A 14099-nucleotide genomic window follows, 5' to 3' on the forward strand; every position below is an offset into this window, starting at 1 on the left:
TGTAGCATTGAAATGCAGATAAGTCTCAGGTTCTGGATGGGACTTTGAATTTAAATGACACGAGAGCTGTTTTATAACGGGTCTGCTATGAACATCACTTTAATGTAAATGCAAACTGGGCCCTCCATTACCCAATATTTATAGATTTGGAGCAGATGGAATGAAGATTATACTGCTACTTCCAGGAATAATTACTCAGTGCAAGTTTTCTAGAAGCAAATGTTTGCTTCAGATTGAACAGTCGCTCAGTTCCCTTTATTAGGTGGAATGTCTTTGAATCTAAATCTCATAAATAAGTAGCTGAAGAGGAAAGCTGAAACAAAGTATAGAGGCTTGGAGCAAGATAAAGTGGAAGGCTGCAAACCCCATAACTTGTAGCAGGTAAATGAATCTGCTTTCCATTTTGTCTCAGAAATGTATTGTCTTGAAATGACACTTGAAAGCGCACGTCAGTCTCTGATCACACCTGCAAATTAGAGCAATGAAAGGCTTTCTGCTTCTTGGGAAATGAAATAAGCAAGAATTCAATAGAATGCAAGTGCATGAATGTGCGTACAAGAACTGTTTGCCTTGTGTTCTTATAAATAAACCCAAAGCTTCATGGTGAGCCTGTGTGATGCACAGTAAAAACTGAGGCTGAACTCCTAGGTGAGGAGGTGGTGCTCTTGACACTGTCTGGTGTCCAGAGGAGTTTGACAATCTTGCACTTATTCAGGACCAAACACTTTAAATTGCCTAGCTCTCAATGGCTTTGGCTTTCACAGACAAGTTAGTAGACAATTTGGACATAGATGGTTGGAAAGGCAGCTTGCTCTCACTTTAAGCATGTAGCCAAACAAAAGGGCGCTTCACAAGCTTTCTGTTGCCATAAGAGAGGCTTACCTAGAGTAGGGCTTGTTGGGGTCTCTGTAGGTAGTTTCTTCTACCCCTTAGGAGACTACTCTGCCTTTGAGGAGGTCTTGAAGTAGACTTAATATCTGCATAAGACACTGATTTGGAAGTTTTAGTGCATCCTGGTTTCCTGGTTCAGTACAAGTATCTGGAGTTCTGTGGAGTTTTATTCTGGCTTTTGCTTCTCTGCGGAGCTGGAGGAGTGTGGGCAAACGGTGCTCCTGACTGGGTCTTGATCTTCTGACTTGCCCTCAGACTTGAATAGCAGAGATGTTAACTCCCTTTGTGAGACCATTGCAGACAGAAGAGACTGGAAGAGTACTGTGAAAGAGCAGGCGATGGGGAGAAAGGGAAGGGATGGATTCTTCTTTCAGAGTCGAAAACACGGTTGTGTCTGTAAGAACCATCTGAAATAGTCTGCCAGGGACCTTTCATTGCTATCATGTTTGTGCAGCTTTGGAGTTCTGAGCTGATAATTCATCCTGCAGCTACACCAGTGGTGTGAGGGCAGGGGAGGTAACGTCAGTATAGGCTCAGGGTGGGTGAAAACACCCTGTTGGGGAGCAGCAGTCTTAGATTTGCTTGTGCCAAGCATGACATTGCACCTTTAGGCACACCAGTGGAGAAAGTGTGGTGCCTGCCCAGATTGTAGAAACTGGAAGGCTCGGGATAAAAAATAGGTCTGTGTAGATAGGGATGTTCTGAGCGTTTTATGTTTAAATCTGTCCCTACTTCCTGGGCCCTTATTTGCAACTCTGCCAGCCTGCACAAACCTTCCTGCTCATGTAGAGTCCGGTTAGGCTTTGGAACGAATGGAAATGAGCCACCTGAGGGTCTCTCGCTGTGGAATTAGGCCTTTCTGCAGTACAGGCAAGCTGATGAATGAAACATGCGTTGGGAAACTCAGGTGAAATTGTATTAGATTCTTCACTCCCCTTTCAGACTACTCTGTCTGCATTTAAATAGGGACAGGCTCTGTCTTCTGCATGTGGCAGTGGAAATCGACTGCTAAAAACCCTCTCTGATGTGGAAGCTGTACATTGGCATGTAACATCTTCCTGCTTCACCTTCTGAAGGCAAGGTGAAGCGCCTGCATCTCTTGCAGATTACTTGGGCTGGGTGATTGAAATAGGAGGTTCTGTTTCTCCTGTGTTCAACAGAACAAGCTTGTAGCAGTGTTTCCTCTAGCCCTAACCAGTGATCAGTCAGCAGTGCTGGTCTGCATATGGTTCAGATTTGAGTAAGGCTTCAGAGTTGCCTTCCTGGCTTCTCTTTAAAGACAAGACAATTCAACATCATAACTACTGTTAAAGTAAAAGGCTTCTACGATGTTTTTATTGGGTTTTTGGCACCGTTACTGCACTCTGAGAAAAATACTACAAATCCAATGAAAAAAGGCAGAAGAGAATTGGCTATTTAAGTTTTTCCTTGAATTAGCATTGAAAGTGGCATCTTTCCAGGGAAAGTGTTGCAAGGGGAATAGCAGTAGGCATATTACGAACAAAGGAAAGAAACGTTGGCTCTGCAGTGCTGGTGGTAACTGGTTTTAATGTTTCAAATCAGTAGTGAGTAGTTACAAAACAAATGAGAGTTTACAGTTGAAACGTTGAAGATGAAACCTCAGTTTACTTTGGACCCTGCTAAACTTGATCAGAGCTTGCAGTGTGCAGCACGAGCACCTTTGACACGTGAGGCCCATTGCTTTAATAGCGTTTGAACTGCAGAGTTGCACTTAATTACATAGTTGTGCTCTTCACCATTAGTAGCTCAGAATATGTTTGTGCAAACATGCATGTTAAACACTGAAATTGATTAAACCCAGACTCTTAATTGCTCTGTTCTGGCCATTTTTTCTTTAACTCATTCAGTACTTGAAGACTTTGCCCAAGCGGAGTTTTTGTCCAATGTTTCTGTTTAATTTGCCTTAATGTGAATTTCTCTTGCACAGAATTGGCCTTGGGTTTTTCTTGTCCGGGCCAGCAGGCTTTAAAACAAGAAGTGAGGTCTTTGATACCTCATTCCTTTGCTTAGGAGATGTCACATTAGGCAGGTACAGAGGCAGGGGGGGCTGATTGAGTGTTACAGCTTGAGCTCTTTGGCCAGTTTTCATTTGCTGTTTAACTTGGGTTTTACCATGTAGAAAAGGACTTGATTAAAACCTTGGCCATGTCAAGGTATCCTGTGAATTGCTCATCAACAGCTCAGAGATACGAGGCACCAGATAAAGGAGAGGCTGGGCCTGTGCAGTCGGGATCTTGTCTGTTATTACTCCACCAGTTAGCCCACGTAGCAGCAACTCACGGTTTAGCTTCTACTTTGCCACTAACCTTAAAAGCAGTATTTTTATCTTGGGAACCATAATTTGTAGAATTCATTTTTTCCGTATGTTCTGAATTTTGTTGCTCATGAATTCTGGTAAAGCCTTGTTTGCCTTTCAGTATTTTTCATCTTGGTGTCCCATGTCCCTGCCTGGCTGTTTGTTCCAGGAAAATAGCGATGTGTGCCTTGAGGTACTGTTCTGCCTCACTTAAACTTTGTCTGAATGCTCCTGAGACTATATTGTCTGGAAGTCTGCCTTTGTAGCTTGTATTTCTCCTACCTCTGGATTTCCTTTGAGTCGTAGAGGTTAAACTGCTGTTGCAGTCTTTCTTGTGGCTTTCATTCTAAAGTGAGAGAGAAATGAAGAGCAGTGGAGCTTCGGTGCCCCATGGTACACTGGATTCTACTGGGAAACAGCACTGACTCCACAGGTCTTACTCAGATCGATAGCATTCGTTAGATAGTGGAGTTTTTGTTTTGACTTGGGTTAGTTTTTTCCCCACGGTATCACTGTGATTTTTAACAGCACTCTGCTTAATGTTTATGTGGCTTTTAAAATAAGAAAATTAGTGGGTTGAGTAGATGCGTCTTGTTAAGCTGGTATTTTATTCACATTTGTATCCCAAATGGCACAGTTTTGTGTGGAGTTTGAAGGAATTTAACAGAAACTAAGGAAACACCCTGCTGAAATACAGATTATCCCCATCAGGTGCTGTTACCAGTCCTTCGAACTCATATTTATCTCATCTCACTGGAGAAGCGCTCCCTGTGCTCTCATTGAAGTAATGGAGAAGCAGATTTCAGCTTCCTGAGTGACATAAGCAGCCTCCAACCTGCACTGGATGTAAAGTGTCCAACCTGGGCAGATCAAACACGAAACACTGGATTAGTGGTGTTGGGCACAGCAGCAGCTTGGTCTGTCTGGGTTGTGGCAGTGTTAGCTATGGGATATTGATAAGGTAGATGTAGAGTTTCCAAATACATGTGCCTTACCTTCCTGTTAATGATGCTCTTTAGTTACTCCCTAACTGTGGAATGAGGTAGCACTGCGTTACTGTGTAGTTTCAGAGGACATTTAAACATGATGCAGAGTATTTTAAAAGCTGGTTGTGTGAAGGTAACCAAGAGATGTTTCCTTTCGAGTTGGTATATCTTGGAATTCTGTAGGCTATTTAGAAGGGGGTGGTTTGTGAAGGAAAGTGGGGCTGTTAATAGATGGGAACATTTTACTATGGAAATGATTTTTGCAGGGTGGGAGATGTATAATTGGTTTAAACATGTCTGTGAGAGGGACTGAAATAGTTAAGCATTGCCTGAATTCAGCAATATAATGTGAAAGAAGAAAACCCATCTGTATTTATATCTGACGTCTTCCAATTTTTTCTCTCTCCATATCTGTTGTAGTTCCTTCAGAAACAGGTAACTTTCTTGGCAGCCACTCTGTGTCTCTGCATTTTGCCTTTCATACTGCTTTTCTTACCATAATACATAACAGAAACTTACTGTCTTTGCTCGCACATTTGTGGCACTGTAAAACATGCATGTGTAACTTCTCAGAATAATTTAGAGTATCTTGCAGTTAGTTGGTGGCTTCTCACCCTTGACTTTTACCTGTTCTGAGCAGTTGAAAATGCAGGGATTGGGATTGTGCGTCAGCACAAAGGTAGCAGTATGATGATACAATGACTGTTTCAGAACAGTTAACAAGTAATCCCAGAGCGTGCCTGCTAAAGGCATCACATTTAGTGATGAGCTAAAATACAATCCCGGTTAAAAGTGTTGACCTCCAGCTGTGTTGGTGCTGTCCCAGATCACAGCATCACACAAGGTGATGGATGCAGGTTTATGGAATTCCGTGTGAGCCCTAACAGTGTTGTGCCTCCTTGGGTGTCCTTCCTCCATTTGCCTTTCTTTCCTTGTTTTTCTGATTCTTTTATATTTGAAAGGAATGTTTAGCTAATAAACTCCTTATTTTTCACACATCTTCTATAACATTTTGTTCCATCTGAGCTTATTAACAATACTTAATCCCTTACCCATAGCTGGTCTCTGTGTTGAGCAAGCATTTCGTGAGACAGTGCTGAATGTCATTAGACAGTTCACATTTATGACACATCATGCTAATATATGTGCAGAACCTCACCGTGAAATTGGGTAAAACAGGAATAAAGAGCTATGGCAGCACTCTCCTGTGCTGGTTTAAAAACTGGAACATCAGTGGCCGGCTTCATGTGTTGTGAATTCTTTTCATGATGGCTTTAAAGTTCATTTTCCCTAGGAAGATCTTTATATCTTGCCAAAAGTTAATTTAAGCCACATTCTTCCATATCTGGCACTGCCTGGTGATTTGATCTCATCTTTGCTAAAGGTCTGAAATGTTTACTCCTTATTGTAGCAGTCGAATGATAATAGGAAATCGTAGATTGCAGGCTTACTTATTTTAGGCTTATTTAGTTATTTATAAGCTTATAACAAGCCTATTTTGTTTTTTAAAGTTCCTTTTCTCTTGAAGTGTGGCAGCTCTGAGATCTGGTTGCTTACAAATATAAAAGCTTGGCTTCCTTGATGAATGGCTCTGTACGTGTTTTACAGCATTCTAGTGTTATTCCTTCCTAAATCTGGTTTGAATGAAACGGGAACAAGTGAAAATCAAAGCTCGTGGTCTTTATTTTTTTATATACTTTTAATATCTTTTATAAACAGGAGCAGACCCTTTCTGCCTGTTTATTTTCATATGTTATTCACAACCACTATGAGGGTGCTGAGGCGCTGGCCCAGGGTGCCCAGAGAAGCTGTGGCTGCCCCATCCCTGGCAGTGTTCAAGGCCAGGTTGGACACAGGGGCTTGGAGCAAGCTGCTCCAGTGGAAGGTGTCCCTGCCTGTGGGTTGGAATTGGATTGGCTTTAAGGTTTCTTCCAACCCGAACAAGTTTGGGATTCTATGAACAAGAGGTAGAGAGTTTCTGCATTGTGCTGTGGGATTTGGGTAAGCTGCTGCTTGAGAAAGCTCTTGCAGGCAGGAAGACATCTCTGTTCACCTCACAGTGAGTGGTGCACCAAGCTGGTGGATAATTGAGTTACACTGCAAAGGGAATAGAAGCGTGTGCATGCATGCTGGTGTGCTGAGGAGCTGTAGAAATAGAAGAAACTCGGATGTTTGAAGAGAAACTTGTAATTTACCCATTTAAGAGAAAGGGACTGGGTTGCACTCATGCTTTTTTGACATTTGCATAGTATACTAGTGTGCAGTTGTTTGGGCTGTTTGGAAAAGTGCTTTCTACAAGGCTTGGGGTTTCTAGAGGAATGGGGATCCTCAGGTCATCTTTTTTGTTCTTTTTTCCCCCCAAACCATACATGTAGTTTGTGTACTGCCTTTTGAAATAACTGAAAGTAATTACTGCTTTTTTGATACATTAGAATTGAGTCTCTACTTTCATAGCTATGCTGAGTATGAAGTGCCTTTCTAGTGTAGTCCTATTGAATACCGCAACTGCAAGAGAAGGTGAATGATACTTAATGTGCCTGTGATTCAGCTGTATTTGGTTGTTCCTCAGATAAACTAATGTGTGTGTCTCCCTGTACATAACCAAATAATTTCACCCCCATCCCTCCCCACTCCATTGTAGATGCTTTTACTGATTCAGCCATCAGTGCTAAAGTGAATGGTGAACACAAGGAAAAGGATCTTGAACCATGGGATGGAGGAGAGAACACCGCTACGGAGGAGCTTGAGGCATTAGAGACAGATGTTGTAAGTAATGCTTTTTATCATATGGCAGTCTGTAGATCAGCTAGTTCTCTGGACATGCCTTGCAACTATTCCTTAATCTTAATCTAGTAATGAACTTTGGACTGAAATTGCTGCCTCCATTGTATTGGGTGGATGTTCAGTCTTTGCTGGCAGCTGCCACAGTAGATTTTTACCATTTGAATAAGAATAGCTAGATTTCAAATGCCAGTTTTGGCAAATATTGACAAATGGCAGCTGCTGTGGTAAGGGACGTGTTTGACTCATGGACTGGCAGAAAGAGGAGCTTTGATTAAGGACTCCAGGTTCAAGCAATACACTGAAGTGATTTACGTTTAATCAGAGCATTCCTGTCTGACTATCATTGCATTTGGAAATTATGGCGAAATTGTGCTTAGCTAACTGTCTCTGAGCTAAGATCAAGGAAATGGATGGAAGTGTGACCCATGATTTAATAAGCACAGATACAATCTCAGTAGATTATGAATCGTTAGATGAAAAGTATGGTCTCAAATGCCATCTCCTTATACACCATAGCAGTCAGCTCTTCCTCAACCATTCATTCTTCTTAGTAAGGTATTCAGACTGCAATGTGTTAAAGAAAGAGGATGGTATTTCTGATTGGAGGAGAATCTACTCACATTACTGTGGTGCTTATTAACTTTGGGTAGAGCAGTTATCCTGTCAATTTTAGTGTACATATTGTACAGCTGAGATTTATTAGAATACTCAAGACTGTCAGTGCTTTTATAAAACATTCACACCGTTTACCATTGTGCTTTGAGTGCTGTAATAGCAATTTTACTAAAGTGGGGAAGTTGTGCAGATCAACAGGGGTGTTCTGCCTGTGGGGTGTGTGGCTCACATAATTGCATTAGTAGTGCCTTTGAAAAGCTGGAGCATTTGCCACAGCAAAGGACACTTCTAACGTTCAGAAGCGTCAGTTTGCACTTGTGGAAAAGGCATTCATCTGTGTATTTCCTGCTAGCCAGTAATCTTCTAGTACCAGAGTGAGCATGGTACTTAAAACCCATCATAAAAAGAGCACAAAACCACACAACAAACAAGAAGAACCTGGCTTTTGAAGGTAAAATCTGTGCATCTGGTGAACAAATGTCTCTGAAACAAATTGTGGCTTTAGTAACTTTGCTATCCGGACAGTGAAGGAAAAGGGCAAAAGGTTTCATTTCTGCCATCAGCCCTTAAGTGTGAGGGAATGTGTTTCCAGTGTCATTTTGAAAAACAAACATCATTTTCTTCTAGTCTAATGGATGGGATCCCAATGACATGTTTCGTTACAATGAAGAAAATTATGGTGTAGTATCAACTTATGACAGCAGTTTATCTTCTTATACGTAAGTTCCAAAATATTTTGTTATCAGATTTGTATTTCTTGTTCTCCCTGCTTCAATAAACTGTATTCTGAAGAGAATTCTGCATACTCTCTAAAGCTGTGGAATCGAGTTGCTGAAAATGCAATGAATGAATAGTGCTTAAGAAACCTTGCCAGCCTTTTGTGAATAGTTAGATGTAGTAATCATTATATATTCCCTTAAATGGACACAATTTCTTCCTATTGCAACATTTTCTGAAGTTAGGCATGCAATAATACTTGTTTCTCACAAAACCCCTTACGAATAAGGTGGAAAATACCAAATTGTGAAACTGTCTTTGCATAGATGCTGTATCTGTAGCGTTTAACCTAACAGAGCAGCTTCACTCAATTGTGATTGAGTTCAGATCAGTTGATCTGGATGATGTTGGAATGCTGCTGATGACCAGGGGGGAGTTGTGTGCTGTGACTTGTTTAGCAGACTTGTCCAGATCTAAACTAAAGTTTTAGTTACAATATAATAACAACTTAAATATAGAAGTAGTATAAAGCCTGCTCTGGCTACTTTGGCAGCGTGGACCTGTTCCCAGTAGTCTGCAGCTATAATGTTAACTGCAACTGCAAAACAAATCCATTGCAGATGTTCAGCAGCCATTGTGAAATGTCTTTAACGTTTTCCCACTCTTTTAACCCCCAAAGTGTACACTTATTTTTGAATGGCAAGGAATTGCAGGGAATATTTTGATTTTTATTTGTCTGCAGATCTCTGGTTCAACAGTTTTATTTCTACTGTTTTGTTAAAATAGACCTGTGACATGGTGATAATCAAAGTGCTTTAATCGGCTTACATTTGAATCCTGGAGAAGCTGGTCTTTCATATACTTCACTGCTCTAAGTACTTTTTGTACTTTTGAACTTTAGTCTTCCATCTTTCTGCTTTATGGATATTAATGGAAAGAGATTAAAACCACGAAGGTGGCTTTAAATTAATGCCATTGTTTCCTAGTCAAGCAACTTGCTCTGCATCTCAGGCTGCTAAACTGGGAAGCTCTTTTCCTGGTTCTCCCAAGTATGTGATGAGCAGCAGCGTAGCTAAATGAGTATATGTGCAACTGCAGGATTGTGAAGGATTTATTGTTTGATTGTTTTCTCTTCCTAGAGCTAAGCAGGTATAGTTTGTCAAAGTGCACGAAGGTACAAGTTTGTGTTCTAGCAAGTGTATTGCATTAGTATGTTCATCACCTGCTGTACGTGCTTCTCTCATCACTGGGGTTCAGAACAACTTTTCGTCATTAGAAAACATAAATCCATATGTTCCATCAGGAGTTCTTTTGCTTGGTTAGGTTGACATCCCTGATACCATACATCCCTTCATTTTTTTTAGTCACTTCAAATAAATGAGGATGTGTTGGGTGTTCTTAAGTGTAAGCTTAATACAGGGCAAGGGAGGCCTGTGAATTCAGGTTTGTCTGCTTTATGTTCTTGCATAGCTTATTTGAGCCAAAGCTTTACGCTGAAGGGTAAGGGTTTTATTTCATATCCGTGCAGTTCGCATTGATAAGGCCAGCAGATGACTGGCCAAAAGTGTGTGAGGAAGAGCATGTGATGCAGTAGCTGAGTGCTGGCTTGGAACTGGCAAAGCCACTTGTTTTCCTGGTTGTGCCACCAACACTTGAGTAATCTTGCATATGTTAGTACATACTTGGCTTGTGTCTCCACCTACTTTCTTTGTTCTTTTTTTGCATTATTCAAAGTACGTGCAGCAGTGATTCTATAATGCCCAGCATAGCATGGTCCAAGCCTCAGCTGTGTTCTTTGTGTAGTTTATTCTAAAGTAAGGTTGGATGAAATAGAACTCAATATTAGAACTGGGGACAAAGTGCAAAGTTGCGTTATAAAACCTGCTACTTAAACACAGATAAGAAGAGGTAAAAGCCAAAACCAGGGGTAGACAGAAGGAGCTGCAGGGTGTGATGTCCATCCCTAGTTATCTTTCAGTATTTCATTGCTTCTGTGTTTAATACTTGGTGGCTTTCCTAAGGAACCTACGTATACTTTTTGCAACACGCTATTACCTAATAGAGATACATGGAATGAATGGGTTTGAGGTCCTAGGACATGGCAAGTGAGTCATGAGTTTCTGGTCCTGTGCTCTGATGTGTTGCATTCATCTTTTCTGCAGTTCCTCGTAACAGGAAGAGCTGCAGTTCTATGGCTGGAATTATCAAAGGATTAGGAATGTAACTGTTTAATTTCAGTAGGACTGGGCACTCTTGTGTCCATTGGGAATGTGTAAATAGCTAAAGAAATTCAAATGTGGTCTTTTAGAGCAGCTTCCTATCTAAACAACAGGCTGAGGCTTTTTATTACTAATGTACTCAACCATGTCAAAATTTGGAGCTTTTGCATAGCTTTAGGGACTGGGGATTTTGCAAGTCCTTTGGAAGAGCTCTGCACCCTGACCTCGGCTCTCAGGCAGGTACATAGCACCGAATTTGCACCAAGTATCAAATCAGTCCAGGAATATCAACCTACTAAAAAAGACAGCGAGTCTGCTGGCTTAAAAGCAATTTGTTTTCCTCTTGACTTGGTTAGAATTAACACAGTGTCATTTTTGTGGCTCCTTTGCGTTTTTGAATGCATTCCAAAGGTTCTTTTCCTTTCCGTTGTCTTTTAGGGTGCCATTAGAAAGAGATAATTCAGAAGAGTTTTTAAAACGGGAAGCCAGAGCAACTCAATTAGCAGAGGAAATCGAATCAAGTGCCCAATACAAAGCTCGGGTTGCCTTGGAAAACGATGAAAGAACAGAAGAAGAAAAATACACTGCTGTTCAGAGAAGTGCTAACGAGCGAGAAGGCCACGGTGTGAACACTAGGTACTTGCATACACTGTCAATAGTAGTTGGAGTTAAGGGATGTACATGTTTTGGTACAATTTACTCATTGAAACTGCTTTTTCAGCAGGGCTGATGAGGTTAGGAACGTTGTGTAAACAGCCCTGTGCTGGTTTTGGCACTCACGCTAACTTGTGCACCTCTGCCTGGCCCTGTATTATCTCTGTGGTGAATTCAGACCGAATTACAGGAAAAGGCAGTGGTTATGGTATGTCATGGGGAATTTCAGGCATTAGTACTAAAGCGTTCAGTGTCTGTGAGCTCACAGAAAGTGGGCTCTGTGGTCAGTATCAAAAGCCAATTCAGGAGGTGAATGTTAGGTCAGCATCTGATAGTATTTAGAATTTTCCTTTAGCTTGGTTTGAGAAGGATAGAAAATGCCAACAGAGCACTTGGTCAGGGACTTTTCATTGCTCTGTCTTAACACTGATAGAAATTTGCTGTTTTTACAGAGAAAATAAATACATTCCACCTGGACAGAGGAATAGAGATGTCCTGTCCTGGGGAAGTGGAAGACAAAACTCACCAAGGATGGGCCAGTCCGGATCAGGCCCACCAATTTCAAGGTCTGGATCCCATACTTCAGAATTCAGTCCTAACTCTGGAGCAGATCAAAGAGTAGTTAACGGAGGCAAGTATCTGAAGTCTAAACAAATGTGCTTTATAAAATTGCAGTCAATTACCTAATTATGTTGCAGCTGCATCTGGTGTGGTCTTAGGATGTGTGTTTCATAAGCTAGATTAGCACTCATCATTTAACACAGAGGTTGTGGTTTTGATTTGGGTTTAATTTGTAATGGAACACCCATTTGACTGCGTTGTATGAAGCTTTTCAAAGCAGAAATGTCACTTGTTTTCCCCTCTCAGTCACCTGTGTCTTAAATGATGGTGCAGTATCAGGTTTTAAAGGTTGAAACCTGCTTTGTGTAGTACTGCTGCTGAGCTCAACGTGGAGTAGCAGCAATGCTGACACCTAGTGAAAGAGAGGTGGCAGCCGACAAGGCATCTCTCTTCCTTTCTGGTGCATGGATCAGTTCTTTCTCATGAAAAAGGATAAAGCAAAAGAAGTGTTAGGGGAAGAGGAATCAAAGCCTTCTCTCCAAATAGCTATTTGAGTATTTGCTGCTATACACATGGGTAATATTTATAAACAGACATCACTAGGCACTGTGTAGCAGGAATTGGCATTCCATAAACCAGACACCATATATCCGTGATGGATTTCAGCAGTAGCCTATCCTAGAGGCATTATTTTTCTAAGTTAAAACTGCTATTACATGAGATGGCTGTGAATAAATGATAAATGTAGAATACTCAAGTGCCTCTATCTGGAGAGGAAGTCTGAGAACCATCTAAAGGTAAGTGAGACTTCCCTTTTAAATGCAGTCAGCTGTATAAAGGATGAACAACTGAGTCTTGCCCAAACAGTGCGAACCTTGACATTTGTTCATAGTAGTTGTGGTTTCTCTCATACTGTTAGTCTGCTGAATGAGCATCATATACCTAAAATACTCAGAATGGCTTGTGAATTAAATCTCTTTGATTTGGAAACAATGAGCCCTGTATCCTAGATTAAAATATGGCATTAATACTTCAGATAACTGCTAAAAGCATTAATGGCAGGATTCAGACACTGAACACCGCTGTTTTTTGTAAAGATACAGTTTCTAGAATTGATACTGCTCATCATTTGGTTTGAAAGTAGCAGTTTGTAGAGTCAATACTATATGTGAACCGCTGTTTGAGAACCTCTAGTAGCTATTTAAGGACCTTGTCAAGAGTGATGCGTACTGTAGAACATATTTATAATAGGCTAACAGATCAAACTTTACTGTCTATTCCTTAGTAGTATTTGTAGATCCTATTTAACCCTTTGGGGAGTTTGTGACATTCAGATGTTAAATTTGACCTGAAGTGAAGGAAATAACCTTGCAGAGACCGATTTTCTCGGTTGCCGAACTAAACTGAGCTATCCCCAAAGGGTTAAACATGAAAAATCATTTTGTCATATTTTACTTTTTTTTTTCTGTTGACCTTTTTCCCCATAATTTTTCTTTAGTTTTTATACTTTCCTTCATATCATTTGTTCTGTCAGGTGTTCCCTGGCCATCGCCTTGCCCATCTCCTTCCTCTCGCCCACCTTCTCGCTACCAGTCAGGTCCCAACTCTCTTCCACCTCGGGCAGCCACCCCTACACGGCCGCCCTCCAGGCCCCCCTCGCGGCCCTCCAGGCCCCCGTCTCACCCCTCTGCTCATGGTTCTCCAGCTCCTGTCTCTACTATGCCTAAACGCATGTCTTCAGAAGGTACAATACCACGATTTGTTCATGTTTTTGTTTGTCTTTGTTTAACTCCTTTGTGAGTTTAATTACAAAATTGTTTTTCCTCTTCATTACTTAACCTATAATTTGTGTTTAACTTTAGTTTTATCAGACTATTTCTATTAACCTTTTTATTTGAAGAGCTTTACAAAAACAAAATAAAGCTGTGACATTTCCCAAGTTGGTATGAAATCAACTCAGCTTTGTAAACGCTGCTCAGTGTCTTAACTTAACCAACAGCAACATGCAGGACCTGATAACTTGAAGGGCCTTCTTAGGAATATAAATTTATATAACATATCAAATTTCTTAATACAGTTATTCCACAAAAAGCAGTTCCAAATTGAACTAAATCATTGAATTTCCTTTTGTTAAAAACCAATGTTTAGAGAAGTGCACTGTGGAATGGGATAGGGTAAGCTGCTTCAAAGGCGCATCTGTAGAAGACTTTAGATCTGTTTGCATTAGCAGCCAGGAATATGCAGGGAAAGGCTAACCCATGAGTCCCCATAGCTGTATGCAGAGGTATCTGAGCTAAATTTGTCCTCTGAGGGTACGGGAAGGGAGCACATTCTAAAATGTTTATTTAGTCTTCT

At 40.9% G+C, this 14099-nt stretch overlaps 1 protein-coding gene across 6 annotated transcripts in view; it reads left to right on the plus strand.

Annotated features, from left to right (window-relative positions):
* Positions 1-14099, plus strand: part of ATXN2 (ataxin 2) — a 51643-nt gene that overhangs the window by 11428 nt on the left and 26116 nt on the right. For all 6 annotated transcript variants that reach the window (XM_080628673.1, XM_080628674.1, XM_080628675.1 and 3 more), the window contains exons 6-10: positions 6836-6960; positions 8221-8312; positions 10968-11165; positions 11636-11814; positions 13279-13488. In XM_080628673.1, coding sequence (XP_080484799.1) covers positions 6836-6960; positions 8221-8312; positions 10968-11165; positions 11636-11814; positions 13279-13488 — 804 coding nt within the window. The remainder of the gene's footprint in view (positions 1-6835; positions 6961-8220; positions 8313-10967; positions 11166-11635; positions 11815-13278; positions 13489-14099) is intronic.

Source organism: Psittacula echo (genome assembly GCF_963264785.1).
Source record: "Psittacula echo genome assembly, chromosome: 13".
Lineage (NCBI taxonomy): Eukaryota > Metazoa > Chordata > Aves > Psittaciformes > Psittacidae > Psittacula > Psittacula echo.